The 26,559-nt window shown below is 39.1% G+C and overlaps 1 protein-coding gene across 2 annotated transcripts in view; it reads left to right on the top strand.

The window, feature by feature from the left end:
- CSMD1 (CUB and Sushi multiple domains 1) overlaps nt 1-26,559 on the top strand; it is a 1,865,804-nt gene that overhangs the window by 1,548,652 nt on the left and 290,593 nt on the right. For both annotated transcript variants that reach the window (XM_075923597.1, XM_006137767.4), the window contains exons 29-30: nt 6,522-6,709; nt 10,996-11,190. In XM_075923597.1, coding sequence (XP_075779712.1) covers nt 6,522-6,709; nt 10,996-11,190 — 383 coding nt within the window. The remainder of the gene's footprint in view (nt 1-6,521; nt 6,710-10,995; nt 11,191-26,559) is intronic.

The following is a 26,559-nucleotide window of genomic DNA, read 5'->3' as shown; positions in this document are numbered from 1 at the left end:
TTCCATTCCAATATATTTAGGGCCAACTTTATAAGTTTAGCTTGAAGGATCTTTTTAAATTGTGGAATCACTTTTTCATTTATTGGATTTTATTATTAGCATCTCTGAAGCCCTCCTCAGCTCCCATCAGGGGGAGATCTTGCAGGCTAGAGTTCAAAATGAAACAGTTGATTGATATGTTGAGGGCTAGTTTAGTATCACATAGTCTGAATGTCTGAAGTCATGGGATTTCATCCATGAGGACATAGACCTTTTTCACGATTGGTTATAGTTTCTAGTGTATTCTGCAAGATAGAAAATCCTTTCAGAGGCTCTTCCCTCTGCTCATGTTAAAAATGTCATTAAACTGAAGTGAGGCTTATTAAATTAAAATATTTAAAATGTTTTCTGTTTCTTTTATATTAAACCTTCTTGATAGTTAAAACTCTTCTCATTCATTTTAATCCCACTAATATATTTAACAATAACAAATGTTCTCTGATTACATTTTGGTGTTAGTATTTTTAACAATTGTTCTGTAAATATCAATTGGTTTGGCACTGACATTTCATTCTATTGATATTCATAAGTGGAATAAATCATTCATTACCTAGTAGAAGTCACCATAATAATCACATTCCTAGGGTCAAGTCAAACATTGCATAGGTCAGATTTTTTTTTTAATTCCAGACGAAGAGATAAATTATTCCAGCATACATTTTTTCTATGAGCAGAATTCCCATTGATTTCTACAAGTGTTCCCCAGTTAAAGAGTGGGCAACATGAGGCCCAAGATGTTTTGTAAACTGGGTTACTAACATACAATACTGTCGTCCCAGCTTTGTTACACATTCTGTGGGGCTACTTCTAGACTACAGGCTTCTTTCAGAAGAAGCTTTTTTCGGAAGAGATCTTCCAAAAAAAATTCTTCTGAAAGAGATCATCCATACTGCAAAAGTGCATCGAAAAATCAATCTGCTTTTTCGAAAGAGAGCATCCAACCTGAATGGATGCGCTCTCGCATGTAAGCTGTGATTGCTATGGACAGAATGGCCACCAGGGCACCTGTGCTTTTTCCTCTTTCCTCTTCTTCCTAAATAACACCCTCTTCCCCGTCCACACATGCCTTTTTGCTAAAGAGCTCTTTCACAGAAAGGCTTCTTCCTCACAGAATGAGAATGACCAATGCCAGAAAAACCCCTCTGTTCTTTCGATTTTCTTGTAGAAGAACATAATTGCAGTGTGGACATTCCTCAACTCTAGACAGGAAAATGATCATTTTTCAATCATAGAATACTAGGACTGAAAGGGACCTTAAAAGGTCATCAAGTCAAGTTCCCTGCCCTCATGGCAGGGACCCAGTACTGTCTAGGCTCCAGACCATCCCTGATAGACATTCATCTAACCTAGTCTTAAGTATCTACAGAGATGGAGATTCCACAACCTTCCTAGGTAATTTATTCCAGTTTTTAACCACCCTGACAGTTTTCGAATGTCCATCCTAAACCTCCTTTGCCGCAGTTTAAGTCCATTGCTTCTTGTCCTATCCTCAGAGGCCAAGATGAACATTTTTTTCTCCCTCCTCCTTGTGACACCCTTTTAGATATCTGAAAACCTCTATCATGTCCCCTCTCAATCTTCTCTTTTCCAAACTAAACAAGCCCAATTCTTTCAGTCTTCCTTCATAGGTCATGTTCTCTAGACCTTTAATCATTCTTGTTGCTCTTCGCTGGACCCTCTCCAATTTCTCCACATCTTTCTTGAAATGTGGTGCCCAGAACTGGACACAATACTCCAACTGAGGCCTAATCAACACAGAGTAGAGTGGAAGAATGACTTCTCGTGTTTTGTTCACTACACAACTGTTAATGCATCCTAGAATCATGTTTGCTTTTTTTGCAACAGTGTCACTGTTGTTTTCAACAAAACTCTGTAGTGTAGACATGCAAGGGTCACAACAAAGGAAAAGTTTGGTGCAAAAAAGTAAAGGTATAAAGGGCATTTTAACCAGATAACCTTTGTCCTCTGTGTAAAATGAAAGCTTGAGTAAAAGCGAAATATGTATGTCTCTTAATACTGCTTTCTGAAGAAAAAAAAGTTGAATGGGCTAGTGGAAATGCTTCTGTATGTGAACAGAAGTTTTAACTATAATTGTTTCATGTTTGGTTAAAATGGTTACTACACATGTTAAATATGTGGATCTTCTTGACATGCACTATAGTTGAATTGATAAAAAGATCCCCAAAAAAACCCACCCTGTGAAGAAGCCTTTTTGTTTTTTATGCTTTTTACATTTTTTTTTACAAATTTTGCCTATGACAGCTGTCCCCAGACCTCTCCAGATCCTTCTTCATAATTAAATTCTTTCTTGCAGATATTCTTCTGTTATGTTAGTCTCATCGAAGCCATTAGCAGGTGAAATAACCATGACCTTGTGTATACAGAATGGCAATATGAATAGATGGGCTTGAATTCCAAAGAGGCCCATGTGGTATACTAAATAGCCCAGGGTATGTCTACACTACAGCACTAATTCGAACAAACTTAATTTGAATTAGTTAATTCGAACTAAGCTAATTCGAACTAGTGCATCTAGCCCTAAAAACTAGTTCGAATTAGCATTCTGCTAATTCAAACTAGCATGTGCACATTGAGTGGACCCTGAACCGAGGTTAAGGATGGCCGGAAGCAGTGCCAGCAAGGCATCAGATTAGGACTTAGAGCGTGGAGCTGCTGTCTCAGGCTAGCCGAGGGCTGTGCTTAAAGGGACCCGAACCCCACCCCGGACAGACAGTTCTCAGGGGTTCCCCGCTCGCTTGTCTAACTTGATGAGGGACATCAAAGCAGTCCTGGCTTGGAGTGCCCTGAATGCCCACATTTGGCATATCACAGGACTCGGCCATCAGCCTGGCTGCACTTGTCGCAGGCTGCCACCTGGGGGGTGGTCCATCGGGGGGCTGCAGGAGAGCTTCCACCCCGAGGAGCCTGCAGAGCCACCCCAGTCCTCCCGGACGGGGGCTCGTACCCCATTCCTCCCTCACCTCCTTCCACTTGCCCCTCCCTAGCCCCTCTTCTTGATGTACAAAATAAAGGACACGTGTGTTCAAAAATAGAAACTCTCTTTATTGAACAAAACTCGGGGAGACTGGGAAAAGGAGGTCGGAGAGGGAAAGAGAGAGGGTGGGAGAGGGGAGGGCAACTAAAATGATCAGGGGTTTGGAATAGGTCCCATATGAAGAGAGGCTAAAGAGACTGGGACTTCTCAGCTTAGAAAAGAGGAGACCGAGCGGGGATATGATAGAGGCATGAATGGTGTGGAGATGGTGCATAAAGAAAAGTTCTTCATTAGTTCCCATAATAGAAGGACTAGAGGACACCAAAGGAAAGGAATGAGTAGCAGGCTTCAAACTAATAACAGAAAGTTCTTCTTCACAAAGCAAATAGTCAACCTGTGGAACTCCTTGCTACAGGAGGCTGTGAAGGCTAGAACTATAACAGAGTTTAAAGAGAAGTTAGATAAAGGCATGGAGGTTGGGTCCATGGAGTGCTATTAGCCAGGGGGTAGAAATGGTGTCCGTGGCCTCTGTTTGTGGAAGGCTGGAGATGGATGGCACGAGACAAATGGCTTGGTCATTGTTTTGGTCCATCCTCTCCAGGGTCCCCAGTGTTGGCCGCTGTCAGCAGACAGGCTACTGGGCTAGATGGACCTTTGGTCTTACCCAGTACGGCTATTCTAAGCTCAGGGCTCAGGGTCGGGGGTCTCATTGGACCACCCTGATTTTCATGCAAACCTGCTCCTGGATGGCCAGGCTGGCAGCTATCCTGCCCTAGACGGCCACTTTCCTGAGTCTAGTGCGGAGGTCATGGATGAGGTCCACGATGTCTGCACTACACCAGGCGGGCGCCCGCCTCTTGCGGACCTAGGCAGGCTCCCGGGAGCCACCAGCCTGGCCCCGGGAAGAGGCAGTGGGCTGGGTGGCAGCGGGTGGCTGGTTCATGCCATGCCAGGTGCAGGGTCTGCTGGCAGGCTTGCACCTGGCACAGGCACCGTAGCCAGAGCGTGCCCCTTTAAGGGGTCCGGGGCAGGGAGGAGGGCAGACGAGTTTCCCTGGTGGTGCCCAGAGTGGCCACCAGGGAAAGCTGGGGAGGGCTAGCCTCCCACTAGTTCAAATTAAGTGGCTACACAGCCCTTAATTTGAACTACTTAATTCGAGCTAGGCATTAGTCCTCGTAGAATGAGGTTTACCTAGTTCGAATTAAGCGCTCCTCTAGTTCGAATTAAGTTCGAACTAGCGGTTTGCCTGTGTAGCGTCTATCAAAGTTAATTCGAACTAACGTCTGTTAGTTCGAATTAACTTTGTAGTGTAGACATACCCCCATGTACATCCTATTGATATGCATTAAGAGTTCCCCAGTGTATATTACTATGCAATAGCAGGGTCTACATGGGGCAGCTACTATACAACATGATGTATTTTAGAAATGAAACCTTTCTTGTGCACGTTGCTCCACCTGGTAACAAGCCTCTAGAAAAGTCCATGCTGTTCACTTCTTAGCTACAGCCATGCACCCAGTTCCCTGTCTTCTTTTATGTCTTGGAAAGGCCAATATGTAGACTTACAGTACCAGTACTACTACTACTACTACTACTACTAAATAAACATGTAACTGCAACATGTAAAATAAAACATGTATTTATAACTTAGTATCCAGAAGGTAGTTAGAAAGAACATAAGAATGGCATACTGGGTCAGACCAAAGGTCTATCCAGCCCAGTACCTTGTCTGCCAACAGTGGCCAATGCCAGGTGTCCCAGAGGAAGTGAATCGAACAGGTAATGATCAAGTGATCTCTCTCCTGCCATCCATCTCCACCCTCTGACAAACAGAGGCTGGGGAACCATTTCTTACCTACACTGGCTAATAGACATTTATGGACTTAACCTCCATGAATTTATCTAGTTCCCTTTTAAACCCCATTAAAGAAAAAAGGAAGACCCATTACACCCCTGCCTAATCGTCTTTTTCTATTAAAAACTTCATGTAATTTTTCAGCTTCTGTCTATCTCTTTATAAGGCTCTCATATTATTGTATTTGTGTCTTCATCAACCCAGTTTCCCTGAACTAATGATCTGAAGGCTCCTTAGTCCATATTTAAATCTCTCTGAAAGATCCCTGAGTGGTAGCCGTGTTAATCTTCAACTTGAAAAAATACTATAACAACAGAACCACTCATTGTTTTTTAAGGCTTTTTTTTTAACAATCTGCTGTACTGCCTTCACTGAGTCAAACAGATTTGTGGATGTAAATGTTTGTTGTTCCCCTTACCTGTAATACAGGTTGGACCTCCCTGGTCCAACACCCTTGGGACCTGACCAGTTCCAGATTAGGGATTTTTCCTGACCGGGGAGGTTGTTTCTAATCCCTGATATGCCCTCTCCCCCCCCTCCAAATGCTAGACCAGCCACAGGCCCCTGCTGTCCTGCTAGTCCCCACCCTTCCTTGCTTGCCATGCCAAGTAACCCAGCTTGCAGCATGCCAGGCTCCCACTCCACCAAGCAGCCCAACAGGGTCACACTGGGCAGCCTAGCTGAACAGCTCAGCTATGGCGTGCTGCTCCTGGCCCCTCCAGGCGGCTCTGCTGCATGCTGGTTTTCCATCCCTTCAGGGCAGCTCAGCTGGAGTGCACTGAGCAGCCTAACTGAGCACCCCTGCAGCAGTGCACCAGGCTCCAAACCCCACGAGGCAGCCCACTGGGGCCCACCCAGCTTCTCATTTGTGGTGATCTAGGCGCCCAGCCCCGCAGGCAACTCGCTGCCAGCAGGTCACAACTCTGCCTGTTCACAAGGCTCCTAGGCACCAGCCCTCCACTGGGATTCTCTGCTCCTTGAACATCTATGGTCCCGATAGACCACAGATGTTACCAGACCAGAGTGTCCCGATTTACAGAGGTTCAACCTGTACATTATAAACAGTTCAATACACTTAATAAATGTACTGATTATATATTTTATAGTAAAAATAACTAGCTCTTGTGTAGCGTTCATAGATTGCAAAGTACCTTACAATGGAGATCAATATAATTTTGCCCATTTAATACATGGAGAAACTGAGGTCGAGAAGAAGTGATTTGTCCAAAGTCACCTAACAGGACAATGGCAGAACTGAGCATAGAACCTAGTTACCACAAATTACAGTTTAATGTGATAATTCACTAAGAAATTCTCCCTAAATTAAATTCTAAGGCTTTGAAGTAAATGTTCTAAAATAAATCTAGTTTAATTTAATTGTAGACCCTCCTTCCCCCCAAAAAAAGAAGTTACAATCTTTAGAACTTTCTCCTCAGGGCAGTTTGTTTTACATTACACATTGATCATGCAATGTTTGCAGGCATGTGGCATTGGGATTGTGGGATATATTTTAAGGACTCTTATTTCAGCAGATGAAAAGATGGTAAATAAAAGAAAAGACAGTCAGTATTAAAGTAGTAAAAAAATTCTCAAAAAATAAAAACAATATAATTCTCTTTTCCTTTATTTCAGTTTCAATATGGAGCCTAGTTATGATTTTCTACATATTTATGAAGGGGAAGATTCTAACAGTCCTCTAATTGGCAGTTTTCAAGGTTCCCAGGCACCTGAAAGAATAGAGAGCAGCGGTAATAGTCTATTTCTAGCATTTCGCAGTGATGCTTCAGTAGGAATGTCAGGATTCGCCATTGAATACAAAGGTACTGTTGTCAACATCATATGTGTAAACACTCAGAAGGAAAATGTCTCAAATTAGGATTAATTGCAACTGTATATACACACATACTACACTTATTTCTTATTTTTCATGTTTGTAATTATGTGTATGCATGTAAATATATTTTAAAGTTTATATACATATATATACACACACACACACTTTTATCTTTTAATATATATGCTGGTATTATATGATTATTCAATTACAATCTTATGTTGGTGATATATCACTGAGCCAACCCTATGAAAATGATCAGTGTAAAAATGTTGTAGAGAATTCTATTTTAAATAATATTTGATTCATTAAAACTTATATGTTTTATAATCAAATATGAATCATAGTCTCAACTTATATTTTTACCAGTGTATTTTAAAAAAAAAATCCTTTTGCAAATGTAAAGTCACATGAAAAGGCAATTTTCCTGTATACTATCATCTTCTGAAAGGATGGTGAAATGGTGCAAGTTAAAAAAAATAGCTGTTATATACAAAATGTTCTACTCAGATGGAATTGTCTCACCTAATTAGAACTCCAGAATGTGGTACATTTGCTGATACATACTAATGCATTTTTTTCTCTACCTGTTGGTTGTTCGTGATTTTCAGTATGATTTACGTACTTACTGTACGGCCATTTTGAAATAATCATACAGTGTGTGAATCCTTGTAATTTGGCTGGTTGCTATTAGTCATGTATAAAGATTTATGTACAGGCAGTCCCCGAGTTACGGCTTTGCTCCTGGTGTCCCTGGTCTGCTGGAGACGGTCCCCAGCAGACCAGAGGCACCGGGAGCAAAGCCTCAGAGGCACGGCACCCCGCCGCCGCTGCCGCTTTGCTCCCGGTGCCTCTGGTCTGCTGGGGACCGTCTCCAGCAGACCAGGGACACCCGGAGCAAAGCTGCAGTTATTTCTCAGTAACCTCAGAAGCGCGGCACCCTGCAGCCGCTGCGTCTTTGCTCCCCATGTCCCTGGTCTGCTGGGGGGGGGCGCAGCTAGTGCGCTCCCCCCCCCCAGCAGACCAGGCTTTTGTGCTGCCGGGTGCTATCTGGCAGCCCAGCTGTTCTGTCCCAGGCTCGAGATACAGCTCCTGTTGAAACTGATCAGTGGCTGATTCCAGGAAGCTGGGGGCAGAGCAATTCTGCCTCCAGCTTCCTATAGTCAGCCCCTGGTCAGTTTCAGTAACAGCGGCTGTATCTGGAGCCAGTTCCGACTTACATACAAATTCAACTTAAGAACAAACCTATAGTCCCTATCTTGTACGTAACCCGGGGACTGCCTGTAATCACATTTTGGTTATTTCTCAGTAACCATCCTGTGAATATGCAAAATTTTCTTCTCAATGGCTTGCTATGTCTCTGCATCTGTGCTCAGAATTTTCAAGCTGTTTGTAAGCCTCAAAGATACCGCCTTAGCTTTTCACTCCAGTCAATTGAAGAAAAACTCAATACGCTATGTAAGAAAATAGAAATAAAATAAGAAACAACTAAACCCCCTCCAAAATAATTGTTAACCCACTTAAAAGATCTAAAGTTAAAAATAAATATGAAAACTCTCTTCTTATTTCTCAAGTATTATCTTTCTTCAACCTTGAAAAACATTAAAAAAACAATGGATAGTCTAGCAGCACCTTACAGACAGACAAAACATGTAGATGGTATCATGAGCTTTTGTAGGTACGAAAGTTCATGATACCATCTACAAGTTTTGTTAGTTCAAAATGCTGCTAAGTTATTCATTTTCAAGTTATTCAGCCCCGAGCAGACTTTGCTTTATACAAAGCAGAATACGCAGAGTGTTATAATCAGAAAAACAGCAATAAATACTGTAAAAGATAACAACATTATATATTTGCACCTCTATTAATGTAATTTCATCACCTGCCATAAAGTTGTCATACCTTATTATACTAGAGAAAAATAGAGCATTTTAATCCAGTGTAATACTGGAAAGGGTATCTAATACAGTGCTTCCATTTAATTAACTACAAAGTGTCTTGTAACCATAAAATTATGCTATTTAAAAATAATCTCAAACATTCTTGAAATAAGGCCATTACTTAATAATGCAAATTATGATTCAATCAATGAATTAAATATCAGAACTAATATTGCCTACTAATCCTTACATTTCTTTTATGCTTGACACGTCAGTGTGTGATTTTGTGACTTTGGAATCCTATGAAATTCAGGGTCTTTATTGCTTGGTTGTGTGTGTATAAAATAGAATTTACTAATTTTCTTTAGCTCTCCAGAAATGAGTAAGCTGTTTAACATGTGAGAAAATGGTGAATATTAGTCTTTTGCAATATACTTACATGGAATGTTTTCACATTGCATATTCATATTTGTCAAAGTACAGTAAAATCTGTGTTATCTGGCACGCTCAGGGATTAGGGAGTTCCGGTTATCTAAAAATTCCGCTTATCTGAGGGTCCCATCAACCTAGGAAAAACCAATGGGCAATACTAGTAAAACTCAAGTTTTTAATATTGGTAGTTTTGTAGTGTGAGGCAGTTGGTCTCACATTTCTATTTTGAGTTAAAAATGATTAGTACGTCTTAAATAAAAAATTGTTAAGCCAATCGTGGTAAACCAAGCCAGGCCAGTGCGCCTGAAGATGTGACAGTATTGTGGCTGGGGGCAATGCCGGTTAACAAAGTTGTCTGGTTACCAGAATGCCAGATAACAAAGCTTTCACTGTAATTGACAAGAGATAGTAATATTTTTCTATATTTTCATTTGGAATTTACTCACCAGATTAATCTCGCACTGAAGGTTTGGCACCAGTCACAATTTGCCCACAGTTCTAAGGGACAGTGGATAAATATAAATGAATGTGAATTCCTAATATATTTCTCCATTTGTAAACTTTAGTAGAGGTAATAGAACATTTAGTCTGCTTGGAAAAAGGTATTTTACTTGTAATTGACTTTACGTGCGGTACAGGCCTTTGAAATATTCTAGAAACTAACCTTTTAATTCAGTGATACTGGTGTATAGGTCAGTATTAGTTCTAGAGATGATAATACACAGTTTCATATTATGACTATAAAGAAGCTCTGAGAGAGAAAGAAGTGGCTTAACAACAAGTAATGAATACCAAGTCCCCGAACAAGATCTTGCCTCTGCACTGAAAAGATCTGAGGAGCTTGTTGCAGCTTTTGCCAGTCATGTCATTAATAATATGATACGTCCATTTGCCCCAGAATCACATCCAGGTAGTCTTATAAATATATTTACCTGACTACAGATAACATCAAATTTACAAGAGTTTCTTGTAGGAAGTTGAAGATGCTAGTGAAAAACAAATGGAGAGTTTTTTGTGATGTGCACTTGATTGTGATGGGACATAGAGCATTTTCATCCCAGTCAAAAAAGCTGGCATGAAAACATTTGTTGACATGACCAAGAAGACCAAATTAAATCCGGCAAGGGAGGAATAGTTACAGCAGCTAACTGTGTAGAATTTGTTTTCTGTAAAGCCCTTCTTAACCAAGATGTGAAGATGATGATTTCAGTTGCAATGTTCTTATTCAGATAGTATTGCCTGTACCTATGTCCCTCTTCCATGTTGATAGAACGAAGAGAAAAAGAGACATAACTGAATTAGGGCATCATCTGGAAGTTTATAAGCTAAAAGAATCCCTGAGCTCAGGGCTTGTGACAAAGAAACCACAGTGTGCATTAGAGATACCATGCCTGTAATATAAGAGATGGCTGGAAATAAATTCAGTGTTTTCAATATATGCTTTGAGTTTGCAAAGAAATCCATTTCTTATGTAGTGAAATAATACATAGTCATTAAACTAAGAGAAATAAATGCAAATATGTCAAAGTGGTCATTTCAGTTTGTTGCTGATGTCATTGTTGACCCCTATTTCTATGGTAATAGCATGATTTGACAGTTCCACATCATACCTCATCATAAAACAGCCTTTACGCTTGAAAATGATGTATCATATGTGAATGGAGAAGGTGCATTCATTCATTCACTTTGGTGGTGACTGACAGTCATCTATATGGTGCTTAAAGCTATGGCTTTCAAATTTTCTTAATAACTTACTAAATGATGTAGGTTTAATTTTTTTGGCCAGACAGATGTCATATACAAGCATCCCTGACCTTCTAGCAGTATTTAAAAGTATAAAAATATATTCTAATTACAAGATGGAAACATCAATCTAGTTATAAAACTGCTGGTTGTTAAATGTATTTTAGTACACTTATATTGATAACACAGTTACTTTATGTATAATCCATTTTAACAGAAAAGCCACGGGAAGCTTGTTTTGATCCTGGAAACATAATGAATGGGACTAGAATTGGAACAGACTTCAAACTTGGGTCAACTATTACTTATCAGTGTGACTCTGGATATAAAATTATTGATCCTTCAACTATAACATGTGTGATTGGTGTTGACGGAAAACCAGCATGGAACAGATTATTGCCATCTTGTAATGGTATGTATTATTTCTGAAATTACTTCTCTTCTGTATAAAGTTAATGGATTCAGAGAGAGGTTCTAAATACTAAATAACTTCTTATCCTGCTCCCTGCTTCCAAATGCATATCTAATTTAACTCTGTATATTATGATTATTTATTTAAAATAATTATAACACTAATTGTTTTCTGTTAGTATAATAATTCATGTATTGTTTAAAATACTTAATCAGATTTTAGGTACACTGCAAAACACTCAATCTTCACAAATAATTCCTACATATTAGGATATGTACACTAGGTGTTGCACTAGACAGAAGCCATTTATTATTTTCTAATTAAGAGCAGTAGCCGCCAACCTCTGATGACATGAATTTTTTCACTGTCCTTGTATTTCCCTTGTACTGTTTGTGGTATCCATCCATAGACTGTTATTTTATTCCCAGGTTAGAAGCCCTCTGGGGCTATGTCTACACAGGAGGAACAAAGAGTGTGTCTACAATGCAAGCCATTATTTTGAAATAATATTGACCTGGAGGACTTGTTACTCCTGCAACCCTCATTTCACAAGGCATAAGGGAAGTCGAAGGGAGAGTGTTCCTTGGACTGCCTGCTGTGTAGACAGCACCAAAAGCCGAATTATGCTATTTCGACTTCAGCTACGCAACTGATGTAGCTCAAGTTGCGTAACTTAATTCAAGTTTTGCCCTTCTGTGTAAATGTACTCTGGAACAGGTACTATCTCTTTGGTTCATAGATACCAAAATTTGAAGAGACCTTCCAGTATGATCTCTTGTACAACACATTCCATGGAACTTCCCCATAATAATTCTGAATTCATACCTTTTAGAAAAACATCCAACCTTAATTTTAAAATGGTCCATGATAGGGAATCCATCATAACCCTTAGTAAATTGTTCCAGAGACTAATTACTCTCAACATTAAAAAAGTATACCATATTTGTCTAGTTTCAACTTCCTGCCACTGTATCATGTTATATCCTTCTCTGCTATATTGAATAGCTCATAATTCAATATTTGTTTCAGTCACCCCTTAACCTTCTCTTTGTTACAGTGAATAACTCAAAGTTATTTATCTTAAGGCATGTTTTTTTTAATCGTTTAAACATTCTCAGGTCTTTTATTTAGAATATCTTTCCAATTTAACAGCATCCTTCATTAATTGTGGGCACCAGAACTGGACACAGTATTCCAGCAATGCTGGCACTAACTCTTTTTGGCCATGTTACACACAGGAATTCATATTTAGCTTAGATAAAAACATGTCAGAGATGATCTAGATGGTGGTTGGTTCTGCCATAAGTGCAGGGTACTGGACTTGATGATCTCTTCTTATAGACCAGGAGTGGGCAACCTGCAGGCTGAGGGCCACATGTGGCCCACTGGGGTTCCACCTTGTGGCCTGTGCATCCCTTGTCTGCCAATGCCCTTACTCACCTCTTGTGCACGGGGCACTGAAGCCCCATACTTCCTACTCCTCCCTCTCTCTCCCAGCACTTTCGTAGTTCCATGAATTCCATGATTTGCACTCTGTCCATGCACCTCCCCCTCTCTTTCAGAGCTTGAAAACTGAATTAGCTGTTTGTGGCTGTTGAAGTCCTGGGAAGAAGGGTGAGGAGCAAGGATGGAGTGTGAATCAGTGGATTCATGGTTCTCCAAAAGTGCTTGGCGGAGGGGGAAGGAGTAGCAAGTGTGGGGCTCCACTGTCCCAGATATATGGGAAAAGGGGGCAGAGAAGGATACATGAGCTGTAGGTGGAACTCTCAGGTTGTCCACCACTGGAATCATGATGGCCATTCATGTGGCCACTCACTAGTCTTGTTTGTCCATTGTTGTTGTAGACCATGAACTAGTCATTTCTTTAACCTTCTCTTTGATAAACTAAACAGATTCAGGTCCTTGAGTCTCTCACTATAATCCATGCCTTCATATCCTTTATTAATTCTTGTAGATCTTTGCTAAACACTTTCCATATATCAACATTCTTTTTCTAGTATGTACACCAAACCTTGGCACATTATTTCAGTAATAGTAACAGCAGTGCCAAATATACCTCTCTATTTTTAAGAGAGGTATATTTAAGAGAGGTATATATCTGAGCGGGAGCTCAGATTCAGCTGATTATCCACTAGGACCCCTGAGTCTTTCTCAGAACTACAGTTCCTGTATGTATGGAGTACATCCTTTGTTCCTAGATTTATGACCTTACATTAGCTGAATTCAATTGCTAATTGATTAGGTATGTACAACACAGACAGCAATCAAATCAGGGACCTGATCTTTTTATTATTTATATCCTCCACAAATTTAGTGCCATCTTCAAATTTTGTAAGTAATGATTTCCCCCCCAATCCATACATAAAGATCTTATACTACATCAGACTAAAAAATTGTGTCTTCGGGACCCCCTAAAAATATAGTTTTTCAATGATGATTCTCTACTCATAATTAAATTGAGGCCTATCAGCCATTTTTGATCCACTTTAATATATTCCATGTTAATTTTGTATCATACTGGTTTATTGAGACAGATATCATGTGGTACTAAGTCAAATGTCATACAGAGTCTAACTTTATTTTATCAGCACTATAGCCTTTACAACTAGGATGGTTATCGTTAATGATATTATCCTCTTTTAATTCTTTATTGATCGAGTCCTATATCTATAGCCATTCCATGTTGCTGCCTTAGAATGATGGTAGGCTGATAGTCCTAAAGTTACTCTGGTTATCTCAGTTGCCCTTTTCAAATATTGGTACAACATTAGTTTTTTTTCCTTATTCCTCTAGAATTTCCTCAATGATGTAAGACTTGTTAAATATCAATATTAACAATCTAGATCCAGCTTTTAAAAAAATTCTAGGATGTACGCTATCTGGGCTTGCTCTTATAAAATGTGTAACTTTAGTTTAACATCCATTTTAATTACTGTTGCAATGGAAAGTATTTGGTCACTCTCATATCGTATGAATACACCATCTGTTTTCCCCAAATACAAAACAGAATCATGTATTGACCACTGTTTCCTTTCCTGCATTATTATTGACAGTTCTTTTACATTTATCTAACAACAGACCATTATTAGAATTACTTTTGTTTTTAATATACATAACATTCATTTTTGTGTTGTTTTTAATTCTTCTAGCCATTGATGTCTCCTAGTGTTCTTTTGCTTCCTTGGTCAATTTACTACACATTCTATGCATTCTCTATCAAGTTGCAATTTTCCCCTTCATTATATACTATTTCTTAGTTATTAGTTGCTTTCACGCTTAGGCAGATGTTCCTATTGGTTTAGGCAGCCTTCCATCCTCTATGGTTCACCCAGTCATAAGGCTCAGCACTCCTAGGGTGCGTCTAGACTGGCATGATTTTGCACAAAAGCTGCGCAAAATCTTGCTGCCTGTCTACACTGGCCGCGAGTATTTGCACAAGAACACTGACTTTGTAATGTACAAAATCAGTGGTTCTTGTGCAAATACTTTGATGCTCCCGCTCAGGGATAAGCAAGGGCCAGTGTAGATAGCCACGTTAATTTCTTGCGCAAGAAAGCCTGATGGCTAAAATGGCCATCGGAGCTTTCTTGCGCAAGAGAGCGTCTACACTGGGCATGGATGCTTTTTTTTTTCCCGTTAAAAGTATTTGCACAAAATCATGCCAGTCTAGACACAGCCCTAAAGCTTTGCTGGTGTGATGAACATGCTGTAGTCTTCTCCATTATTCATGTGCCCACTAACAAACTTGTCACCATTTTCATCTGAGCCATTAACTCAGGTTTTACTTCCATTAGTTTTATTTTTTCTTAGCATCTTGATTTTGTGTTTAATAAGTCTTCTTTTTTCCCCCTTTCATCCTGACCTTTTGTTTTTAGTTTAATATAAGCCTGTCCTATGGAGGATTTGTTCCTTTTCTACTGAGACAAAGGCCATCCAAACTGTATATTCTCTTCTTCTCATATAAGATTTACCAATGTTCCAAAAAAAGCCCAAACTCCATGCCTTACACCACTTACCTTGATAACAGTTTATTTCCAGAATCCTCTGTCTTTTGTCTTTCTTTTCCCACAGGATAGGAAAGATCTCCAGGAAGATTACTTCGACAGTTTTATCTTTTAACACTCTTCCAAGTTCCCTGAGATCATTTATTAACTGAGATGTATCCTATGAAGTGGGATCATTAGTGCAGATATCTACCATTACCAGTGGATTCATGTCCATCAACTTCAGAAGCCTATCCAATTTTAGTCACTCATCTCTCATTCAGACTCCTTTTGAGTTTCTGTGGTATCATGTGAAGCGATGGTATTAGTGCTGATGTCCAACATCACTAATTGAACTTTGTCTGCTGACTTCAGAAACAATCTGGCCTTAATCATTCATGCTATTTCAGCGTAGTGATAGAAATGTAGCCATGTTAGTCTGGTCTAGCTGAAACAAAAAACAGGACTATGTAGCACTTTAAAGACTAACAAGATGGTTTATTAGGTGATTAAAGCTCATCACCTAATAAACCATCTTGTTAGTCTTTAAAGTGCTACATAGTCCTGTTTTTTGTTTCAGCTATTTCAGGTTGACTGTGAGAAAACCACATTGCCATCTCTTTGTCTGCTTGCCCTTAGCAGAACATTTTTACATTACTTTCTTCTTAGTTCAGAAAGACCTACGAAGATAGTCTATCCTTCTTGGATGATTGGAGATCTTTATGTGTGGGCTTAACTGTTTTACAGATTGGGCTGAATAGCTATCCTCATATGTTCTGTGCAGCTATATTAGAGTTGCACTCATCACCATAGCGCCGCCTGCTAGCCATGGGAATTAGTTCTTCTGTCCAGGAGTATGCTCTTCTTGCACTGTCTTGCCCATTGTTACCTTTCTCCTTAAGGATCTCTATCACATCAGTACCCATGTCCTTCTTAAAATGGGGCATCCTTTCCCCTGGGTGCTGCCCTTTGGCAGTGCCCACCACTGGATTCATCCCCTTCAGGGGAACTAGCTATGCCTACACCTAACACTTGCTTCAGTGACCCTCAGCAGTCCTTCCAAGGGGGCAAGCTGCAGTCTGAATTGGCCACTCTCAGCACTGGCAAATGGGGGTGGACCTTCTGCCTATTTTCTCTTTGGCCCCCTTCTTTTGTCCTAGTCCCTCTCAGGCCTCCCCCATCTCATGGCCTCAGCCTAGGAGCTGGTTAGGCTGGAGCTTCCCTGACTTTGTCTAGCACTGCTCTGTCCATGTACCAGTCTATATAGACAGCGAGTCCTTCTCCCTCCAGGTTGAGAGAGAGAGAAAGAGGGAGATAGAGGGGGAGAGAGAGAGAGAGAGAGACTTACTCACTCTGGCCGTGTCCAGACTCAGGGGTTTTTTCGGGAAAAGTAGCCTTTTCCCGAAAAAACTTCCCCTGCGTCCAGACTCAAGCCGCGTTCTTTCAAAATTATTTCGAAAGAACACGGCTTTTCTTTCGATGGCGGTAAACCTCGTTTCACGAGGAAGAACGCCTTCTTTCGAAAGTTCCTCTTTCGAAAGAAGGCGTTCTACAATGTAAAGAGGCCGTCTTCGAAAGAGAGCATCCAGACTCGCTGGGTGCTCTCTTTCGAAAAAGCGGATTTCCTCTATCGAAAGATCCGCCTGCTGTCTAGACGCGATCTTTCGAAAGAGGCTCTTTCGAAAGATGCTTTCGAAAGAGCCTCTTTCGAAAGAAGCCTGCAGTCTAGACATAGCCTCTGCCTTGCAGCCCTTTTTATCAGCCCTGGTTGGATGCCTTATTCTCTTTTAAGCCCTTTTTACTGAGTGCAAGACAACTACCCCACCACAGAATCTCTCCATTTCATTGCACCAGCTGGATCTCTAGAGATATTTTTTGCAGTTTCTATGATGAGAACATGGTAATGATAGAATATTTCTAGCTATGTTAAATTTTCAAAAGAGATTTTCAAAAACTCTATTCTGGGAGTTAGGTGCTTAAGTGCTTTTCAAAATCCCTCTAAAAATCTTTAAACCTTTAAAAATCTATGCCCAAGGTCACATAAGAAATATGTCACACCAGCAAATTGAACCTAGCTTTCTCAAATTCCAGCTAGTACTTTACCATTGGACCATATTTCTTCTCTATAGTTTAACTATTGCTGAATTTTAGCAGCTTGTAAACTTTTCCCAAAACCTCTATCTATCTCATAGCACTTCTTATGGAATCTGGCTTTCTTAAAGTGACCATTTGACAATCACACATAATAGTAACAATATGCAGAATGTTATAGTTAGACAAAATTACTGTACTGGTTTTATTGGAGTTGAAAATATAGAACATTTTTTCAGAGCTAACAAGCGAAAATGATTTAATTGTGTAATGCAATATATCTGTACAGATTACAGATTGTTGATTGTAACTGAAGATTAAATAAACTACTGTATGGAGATAGAGTAGCCTTCTTACATAAAATAATAATTATATAATGATAAAACATTATAATTCCAATTGGATAAAATTCCAATATAATTTTTTCCTTCATATTAGACTTTTGTTAGGAAAATTTTAAGCTCATATAATAAAATTTGTCATGAAGCAATAATGAATTCAACAGAACAATTTAAATGATGACTTGTTAAATTCAGATTCCAGTCAACCTCAGTCTGATATTTTTCTTCTGACATTTTAGCTTGATAATTTTTCAGGTCCAAGTTAAGTGAATAGCAGCAATTTCATTTTAAATATAAGAAGGAACTAATTCTATTATTATTGGACAAGGTCTTAGCATCAAGAAAGTCTTAAGTTTAATAGATGTCACTTTTCTTGAGCTATCGGAGTCTATTTTTGATTGGGGAAAAAAAATCCGCTAGATTAACAAGCAGGCTAGAAAATGAGTTTCAGTTTCAGCCCTGCTCCAAATTTTATATGACTGGCATATATATATATTATGCAATCCTTTTTCCTTGCTTCTAACTTGGGCCAGAAAACTTGAGTGAGGCTACATCTAGACTCTTTCAAAAGCGGGTTTTTTAAAAGATATTTTCGAAAAAGCGACTTTTGAAAAAGAGCGTCTAGACTACAACCAGTACTTTCGAAAAAGCAAGCTGCTTTTTTGAAAGAGAGCAGCCAGGCAGTCTGGATGCTCTCTTTCAAAAAAGCACAGTTTGCATTACATAGCGCCTTTTTTCGAAGAGCACTTTCAAAAAAAGGCGCTATTTCTCGTAAAACAAGATTTTCCATGGTCTAAAAAACTGCCACATTCTTTCGATTTACTTTTGAAAGAACATGGCAGCAGTCTAGACACAGGGAAAGTTTTTCAAAAAAAGACCACTTTTTTCAAAAAGACCCTGTAGTTTAGACACACCCTGAGAGGAAGAAAGAAAGGAAGTGTGTAAGTAGATGCAGATATATAGAAATCAAAACATATAGCAATCTTTACATATAGTCATACACGTTTTATAGTCCACCTAACAAGAAAAAAAGAAAGTAAGTTGCACTTTTTATATTAGGAATGGCCAAACTTACCGACCCTCCTGCTGAAGCCCTGAGCCCCCAGCAGGCACACCTTACAAGGCTGTAGTGCATCACACACACACACACACATATATAAACATATATATATGACAGTTAAGTGATTAAGTGGGACATCTTTTATTTTATTTTCTTTTTAAAATTGGATGGGGTCTTGAACTGAACCCTAAGAGAAGCCATTATATAAGATCTTCCTCTGATGACCAGTTTTTTCTTGAGGAAGATGTATGTTTGTTACAGCCTATTATTATAAATCTGACACTTGACAAATTGCAAGATATCTGGTATAATTAAGTCTTCTGTAGCACTTCAAAAAGGCTGTTTCTAATATTTGAATATGTTCTTATATCTGCTTAGCATTTTGAAATGTCTCTTTTGACCCCTTTTTGACAACCTTGCAGCCCTGCCTGTGGTCATTGCTCTTTAGTATTTTCTCTTAGCTGTCCTACTTTCTGTTCTGGATGGGGATTTGAAAAGCCTATATAAATATCCCTGGGTGTGTGAAAGTGCCTTATATTATTCTTTTTTCTTCTGCAACTGGATGATTTGTAGTTTTGGTGAATCACCCCCTGCAGCTTCTGAATTTCAAAGCACATGAATCTGGTCAATATTGGAATATTGAAAAAAGGAATAATTCTACCTCTCTGCGTATATCACTGACAAGATTACTGCTCAACAACATATTGACGTCCTTTCAATGTAACATTTTCAGTGCCTGATTTTTCTTTGGTGGTCTCATACTATTATGTAAATATTCTTCTGGTGTCTGATACCTTTAGAATTTGTGGGGACATGTGCTTCATTTTAATCAGGAACTGATCTATTTAAGAGGACTCAAAAGAGGTACTAGCAGTTGGTATCAGAATGTGGCTGAGCTACCAATGCGTCAATATATGAAACCTTTTAGGGCAAGATCATTTCCAGTCTAGAATTATTCTAAGGAAGTGAGCATCAAAAATAAAAATAAAGTGACTTGATAATTTTTGAGATTCAGATGTTCAGGAAAGTAATTATCCATTACTGACGCCAACTTAATCTATAAATAATTATTGTCTGTGATTTTTCAGAAGTGCATGGTGCTTATTATCATAGGTAGTCTCATTGAAGTAAACAAGGTGAATAGGACCGATTTATAGTAGTATGTGCTATATCCAGAAGTATATGTCTGAAGAATCTGTTCCATAGTTTGCTCACTGATATGTTCACATGCATATTGATAAATAAAACAGCCATTGTGAAATTTGTAAGATATTTCACAATCTTATGGGCTTCTTATGCAGTTCTTCAATTTTCTAGTGGTGCCATTCTGGAGATATAGAATGCTTGTGAAACTTTTATCCCTGACACACAGAGCATAATTCTGCATGACATTTCTGAAATTGCAAGTGCATGCAGGTTTTGATAGTGAGTATTATTGTGTAATAGGAGCTGAAATTGCAGCACTAGAGAGTTACTTGTCATGTGTCAGAATAGCTTTTATTTGCTGACTACCCTTATGTTGTCTAGGTCTAAATTCAGTTTTAACCAGTTGCCTTTACTTTAGAAATATATCTCCATGAACTGTGCAGATAAATCACTATGTTTTGTAAATATTTCACTACAGCTAACAAACCATTTGTATTTAGAACTGCTTGACTATTTCTGTTTTATTCTTTTGTTCAGCAGTGTTTGAAGAGGGTGGTGTCTGCACTTTTGAGTGACCTTATGTCTCCCACTGATATCTAAGGGATGACCCCAATCACTCCGCAGTTCTGTTTCACTAGCTATCATGTTGAGTTGGAACTCTGTAGTCTGTAGCCTCTTCTTTCATTGTATGGTCTTGGCATTCTCTATAAACAGCATATACTATTAGACAATCCCCAATACTATATGCTATCTGTTGAGTTATTCCCAATTAACTCTATGTGTGGATGCTCTTATTCTGCAACCAGGCTTACATTAAGAGTTATGCTAGCCAAGGGTGCAAAAAGGCCATGTTCTTGTCCAATATAGCTATGCTAGCAAAACCTCCAATGTAGATGCAGCTTCAGTGATGGAACAGTGCTTCTGTTGACATAGTTAACATTATTGGGAAAATGGTGTTTCTACACAGATTACATAACCCCCAGTGTAGATGCAAGTTCAGAGATGGAAGAATGCCTATTTTCACATGGTTAATAGTGTTTGGGGAGATGGTGTTTCTACATTGACAGAAAAACTCTTTATTTTTGGTCTACACTCCATATGCAGCAGAGATGTATGCCAGCATAGGATCTGTAGTGTAAAAGAATTGCACATGAAGTTAATCAAAAAATAGTTCACCCACTTTAAATTGACACCTCACCTTATTCTGTATTAATTTTCATGTGTAGGCAATAGGAATATAATAGAGTAGTCAATTAGTTGATTAACTGATAAGCCAAAGCTTATCAGTTAATGCTATCAACTCACATTGAAATGTAGAGCCACAGTGAGGTAGCTACGGCAGGCAGCCTGGCTCAGTCCCAGCTTGTGCCGGGTCTGGGACCTACCCTGCTGTGGCTCTGCTGCTTAAATGTAGTAGGAGCTGGGCTGTCTGCCTGCCCATCTCTTATTACATTTATACTGCAGAGCCACAGCAGTGGCGGGTAACTCCTGGACCCCTGAGAGCCAGGAGCTTTAACTTCCCTTATCAACTAATTGTGGAGTTGATAACATTTCCACTACCCGATTAATTAATTACCCTCTTCTTAATATCCCTAGCAAACAAATCTTTATCTTAGTGAATATAGATAACATTTGACTCTATCCATGTCCTTTCATTGGGAAGCTGGTTCCTCTCAGAAATCACTATGTACGGGTCTTCCTGCTATGGCAAAACAGAAATGAGCTTGGTTTAAGTATTGCATCTTCTGTGATGCAGTAACGGCTTTTAAGATCAGTACATCAGATGATTCTTTTTGTCTATATAAAAGATACACTGTTGACCAGAGGTTAATTTGAAATTTCTCAAAGAAAATGCAAAATGCTAAGAAAGCATACCTGAAAATGTTTCTGATGGAGAAATCCATATGTCCTTCCAAAGAAGGATCAGTTATATAAAAATTTTCCTGCCATTTCATTGGTATCCTCATTGGTATTTTTGTCAGATTATCTTAAAATCAGCTGGTAACAGGAACATGGCAGGAACAGAGGGAGGAACAGGAATAGGAGGTATAAAGGAGCATTCTGATTTTACCATAATTTCCTTCCTTCCCATGTTTGAAATACCTCTTAGATATTATCTTCTTCCTGCCTTGGTCCCATCTGAAGCATATTGCATTCCATTTTGGGGACACATCTTAATTTGGCCAGTCACTTCTTTTCTTTTCCTTGTATGATTTTACTGCTCTTAAAGGGGCAGACACTCTTGAAATGACTCCGCTGTAAACACTTAAAATACAGTTGCTGGCCCACCTTTGGACCACTATTAGTTTATCTTTTTCTCAAGACCACTTTGTCTGCTCCCACTACTAACTGGGGTACTCCACTCTCTTATATCCAGGTTTCCCATGTTTAAAACACTGTGTATCTTTTTTCTTTTATTACGTTATTCTGCTGGAACTGATCCTGTGACATTCTTAATGCCCTCTGGAAGGGTCTGAGCATCTTCCATTCCCATTGACTTCAATGGGAATGCAGGGCACTTAGTACCACAGTGGATTGTGCCTTATCACTATAAAGCTTTCTTTTACACACTTTTTGTTTAAAAGAAAACTTTATGTTTACACCTTATGAAGTATCTTTACAAGCATCCTTGATTACAATAGAAAACTAGTTTAGGATGCTTCAGGAAGATAAATATTACTACAGACAAAGCTTTATTGTCATTCTAAATTTCTAGGTATCCTTTTAAATTCCGTCTGTAAGATTAGAAAATGAGAGGTTCAATCTATCAATGATTCTCACAAGTTTATATGATTGAGATAAAATCAAAATAGCATACTGGCAGAATACATGACAATATCGTTAATAGTGTATAGTAATTTCTATTATAACCTTTAATGTTCAGAATGTTTGTAACTAACCCATAATCATCTTCCATTTTTTAAAGTTGAAAATGTCAGCTCATTTGATTGGCTGGAATGTTACTTTTTTACCTAGTTAAAAAAAATAAGTTCAATAGATTTGCAGAGGAAACCCCCAAATGTGCTTTTGGACCTTAAAAACAAAAAGAGGATTTTAATAACATTTTGAAGCATGATCAATCTGTAATATGAATCTATATTTCTGTTTCTCAAAGTGGTCTGTGAAACCACTTTGAGAATCCTGCTAACTGGCCATGCTTGTGTGTTTACTTAAAGGCGCCACAGCCAAAGAGCCTCGTGGCTCTCATTAGCTCCGTGGCTGAGGTGCCAGTAAGTAAACACACTAGTGTGGCCAGTTATTAGTTTTCCCAAAGTAGTTTCATGGACCACTTGAAAAACACTGCTCTCTATGTATTTTGGCGTCTGAAAAAATTTCCCATATAGATTATGTCACAATTTATCAGTTCAGTGATCAGCAAATAAGATATTTCCTAAGAAGGTCTGTCATTGTAGACTGTGGATTAAATAATAATTTCAATAATTATTTTAATAATACTTAGAAGATAAGTCTTTAATGGATTTCTTAAGGGTTAGCAAGAAAATAATGAGCTATAAAATGATGACTATGTTCGTATTATATCTTCTCAGAAAATGCCTCTTATTTATTTTCAACTATTATGAACATAAGCATGTCCATACTGGATCAGACCTAAGGTCCCTCTAGCATGTCTTCTGACAATGATCACTGCCAGGTGCCCCAGAGGGAATGAGCATAACAGGAAATTTTCAAGTGATCCATCCCCTTTCACGCATTCCCATATATGTGGTTGATTCCCCAACCCTTTATACAGTTAAAATATTACCCTAAAATAAATTAAACTACAATTAATTTACTTAACTAACATAGTACACTTGCAAAACATTATTTTTAGTGATTCATAGAATCCATTAGACCAGTTGTTTTCAAAATTTAGGTTGTGGCTTTATTTATCTGTGCCTCCACAGGAATGTGTAATTGTGGTTCCCGATGGCCGTGGATTGTCATTCCTGGCCAATGGCAGCTGCAGAAAGCAATGCCCAGTCCACAAAGGTGCAAATGATTGTTAAGTCCCCAATTCACATTAATTTTCAGTTGAAGTTAGTCACATAACTACTATACACACCTTTGAACCTCTATCACTTGGCTTATATTTTTCTTAAGGTAAATTAATGTTACTGAGATCTTAAAGACATGTCTCTTAATATGATATGTACAATAGGCCCTGCTGCAAATATTCTCAAGTAACTGCTATTACCAAGCATTTCAACAGCTCGTTTTACTTTGATTTACTGTAGAGATGGGCAATAAGTGATAGTTTACCAGAGATAGCCCCTGGCAGGCTGCCGGATGCATTATTTACCTGTGCATATGCAGGTATAGGCGCTGGTTGCTCCCATTGGCAACAGATTGCCATTCATGGCCAATAGAAGCTGCTGGAAGCATGGTACCTACAGATGAGCAGATAAATAAAGCATCTGGCAACCTGTCAGTGTCTAACACTGGCAAAATGTATTGGCTGGGGCAGGTGGGCTGCTTCTTGCCTACTGCTGGTTTACTGGGTCAGAATCACAAGCTCTTTGTTTGGTGACTTCTGCTTTTTCAGACAGCCACTATTGTTTATTAGTAAGGGCTGTTTCCTTGAGATTATACAAGACATCACAAGCATGTCATTATTGTATTACCTGTTACCTTGGAATTAAATGTATATTGTCTCATCAGAAAATGAAATAGAAGGCAATACATTGTATCTAATTAATTATCCTGTATCTCATGCTTCAATATTATGTTCTATAAATATAGGACAACTTTTAAAAATCAAAAGAAAATATGAACAGTATTTTAAAGAAAGAGCTGAGTGATGCAATTAGTTTGAAAAATTATCATTCATAAAGATTTTTTGTTTGTACTTATTGCCTGGTAGTGATGAACTAGTTATGTGATACTCGTCCAAGTCTATTTTGGAAATAATCTTTGTGAAAACAAAGAGGTTGTTTGTAATCTTAGGCTTTCATTTTAGGTGTGGAAAGTGGAGGCATGAAACTTACATTTCCCTCCATTTACCATACCATAATATTTGATCAATTATTGTATTAATGCCATAAAGAGTCTATTATACCTAGATTGATGTGCTGATGAAATACTATCTGTATGTGCGTGCATGTGTGTGGGGGTGACTGAGATGGATATGATAAGTTTTCAGCTACATAAAAGTTGCTATAAGCAGGGTGGAGAAAGATTGTTCTTCTTAAACTCTGAAGAGACTACAAGAAACATTAGACTTACATTGCAGCAAGGGAGGTTTAGCAAAGTGTAGGTCAAGGAGCCAGCCAGCAGCTGCCACAGGGATTAGCAAGGGAGATCTGGTGACAGCAGTGCCAGGGAAAACAAAGCAATGTCCCCAGCTTGCTCCACTCCTCTAGCTGTGTCCCTTGGGAGAGGGGTGGGACTGCCCCATATTCACCTGTCAGAAAAGGAGTGATGTGATTGGTCTGCTTGCCAAGACACTGACAGCGAGGCAGGGCGGGGATGGACTCCTGTTGCTGGTACTGGCCTCACTGGTCCTCCAGGCCACATTGCTTGAAGAAGGAGGGGAAAGGGATGGAGATGGAGCAAGGATGGGGAAGTGGCAGGGAGAGGGCAGAACAGGGGAAGGATGAGAAAGGGCCTGGGATGGAGAGGGGTCATCCCAGCCCTTCTCTGGGCTGGAGTCACATTGGATCTTAGGAAAAAAGTTCTAGCTGTCAGGCTGGTTAAACACTGGAGTACATTGTCTAGGAAGGTTGTGGAATCTCCTTCAGTGGAAATTTTTAAGAGCATGTTAGACAAATAAGTCCCAGGAGTGGTCTAGTTAATACTTAGACCATGAGGACAGATGCTCTCTGAAGTCTGTGTTCTGTTATTCTATGTCTAAATGGTCTGCAAAAGGTGACAAGGAAAATACAGGATCAGCTCCCAGAAAAGTCATTTTACTTTTCTGATCAGTCACAAATATGTGAATACCCCCACTCACAGGTCAATACCTGGAAGTTTTGTTACCATACAAATCCTTAGTTTAACACCTTTTTGTCACACTGTGTCAAATGTCATGCTGAGTGCATGCAACATTAACATAAGAACATAAGAATGGCCGTACTGGGTCAGACCAAAGGTCCATCTAGCCCAGTAGCCTGTCTGCCAACAGTGGCCAGCACCAAGTGCCCTGGAGGGAATGGACCAAAGACAATGATCAAGCGATTTGTCTCGTGCCATCCGTCTCCAGCTTCTGACAAACAGAGGCCAGGGACACCAGAATTTATAGTTTAATTCTGTTCAGCAACTTTTCAGTCTACAATTTTTGTGGTAGGAGACTGTGAAATACTGTTTGAATTTCTAAAGGGATCTGCACCTCTATATGAAATGTTGTAGGAGTTTACAAATGAGAAAAGATGGTAAACCATCTAATTATTAGTATTGGATTGAAATTTAAGCTTTTACAGATTAAATCTTTTCCTATCTTTTCCTAACCCAATCCCCTTTTTAGCCAGATAAACTTTAACAACAATAAAAATTCCTTCAGTTACCTTTTAGGGATAAAAGGAATAAAAGGAACTATAACAGTCATCTAGTCTACCCCCCACCCTGCCAAGATATGTGATTCCATCTAAGGGTACGTCTAGACTACATGCCTCTGTCGCCAGAGGCATGTAGAGTAGGCTACCAGACATAGGAAAATGAAGCAGCGATTTAAATAATCGCCGCTTCATTTAAATTTACATGGCTGCCGCGCTGAGCCGACAAACAGCTGATCAGCATACCTGGGTGGTCGACA

The sequence above is a fragment of the Pelodiscus sinensis genome, chromosome 3 (assembly GCF_049634645.1).
Source record: "Pelodiscus sinensis isolate JC-2024 chromosome 3, ASM4963464v1, whole genome shotgun sequence".
NCBI classification, from domain to species: Eukaryota; Metazoa; Chordata; order Testudines; family Trionychidae; genus Pelodiscus; species Pelodiscus sinensis.
This window is presented reverse-complemented; position numbering and strand designations above follow the sequence as displayed.